This window comes from Dendrobium catenatum, unplaced genomic scaffold (genome assembly GCF_001605985.2).
Source record: "Dendrobium catenatum unplaced genomic scaffold, ASM160598v2 original_scaffold_279793, whole genome shotgun sequence".
NCBI lineage: Eukaryota > Viridiplantae > Streptophyta > Magnoliopsida > Asparagales > Orchidaceae > Dendrobium > Dendrobium catenatum.
Window position 1 is genome coordinate 1 of NW_021598185.1, and position 561 is coordinate 561.

The 561-nt window shown below is 44.2% G+C and overlaps 1 protein-coding gene across 1 annotated transcript; it reads right to left on the reverse strand.

Annotated features, from left to right (window-relative positions):
* Nucleotides 1-17: 17 nt before the first annotated feature.
* LOC110109792 (disease resistance protein RGA2-like) lies at nucleotides 18-540 on the reverse strand (the record flags this gene model as incomplete). The annotated part of the gene is made up of 2 exons (XM_020840991.1): nucleotides 232-540; nucleotides 18-143 (listed from the first exon to the last, which is right to left on the reverse strand). Coding segments are annotated over exons 1-2 (435 nt in total), but the record flags the coding sequence as incomplete, so codon positions are not given.
* Between the last annotated feature and the right edge of the window lie 21 nt (nucleotides 541-561).

The following is a 561-nucleotide window of genomic DNA, read 5'->3' on the forward strand; positions in this document are numbered from 1 at the left end:
CTAACCCCAGCTGAAACTTTATCTAGTTTCTGCACAATCTCCTCCAGCCTCTTCAAGTTGGGATCAATCTTGAGAGCGCGTTCTCCAACTTTGCGAATTTTCGAAGCACTTTCAATCAGGAAGCTCGCGTTGGCCGTTCTTTTCTGATAAAATTAGCGAGAAATAGATTATAAAATAAATATATTTATTTGCAACCATTATCAAATAGGTAGCTGATGATAGAGAACGCACCTGATCTGTTTCCTCCATGTTTTTAGTCAGCTGTTCTTTATGCTTCATGTACTCAAAATCATCGAGCACATCATCTGCCTCATCAACAGCATCTCGCAGCTGCCATATCCACTTGTTGATAGGGTGGTTCTGATCGCTAATTTGTGCTTGGTTAGCCGCAAAGACGACAGCTTGGATCTTCGGGTGGTTTTGTCGCAGGCTTTCCAGCTCCTCCTTCATGCCGGTCTGCCATCCGACTTGATCTTCCAGGTAATCAGAGCAAGTGTTGATGATCTTGTCCATGATTGGACCAATAAACCATTCCGCCATGGCAGCGACGATCGAGGTAGA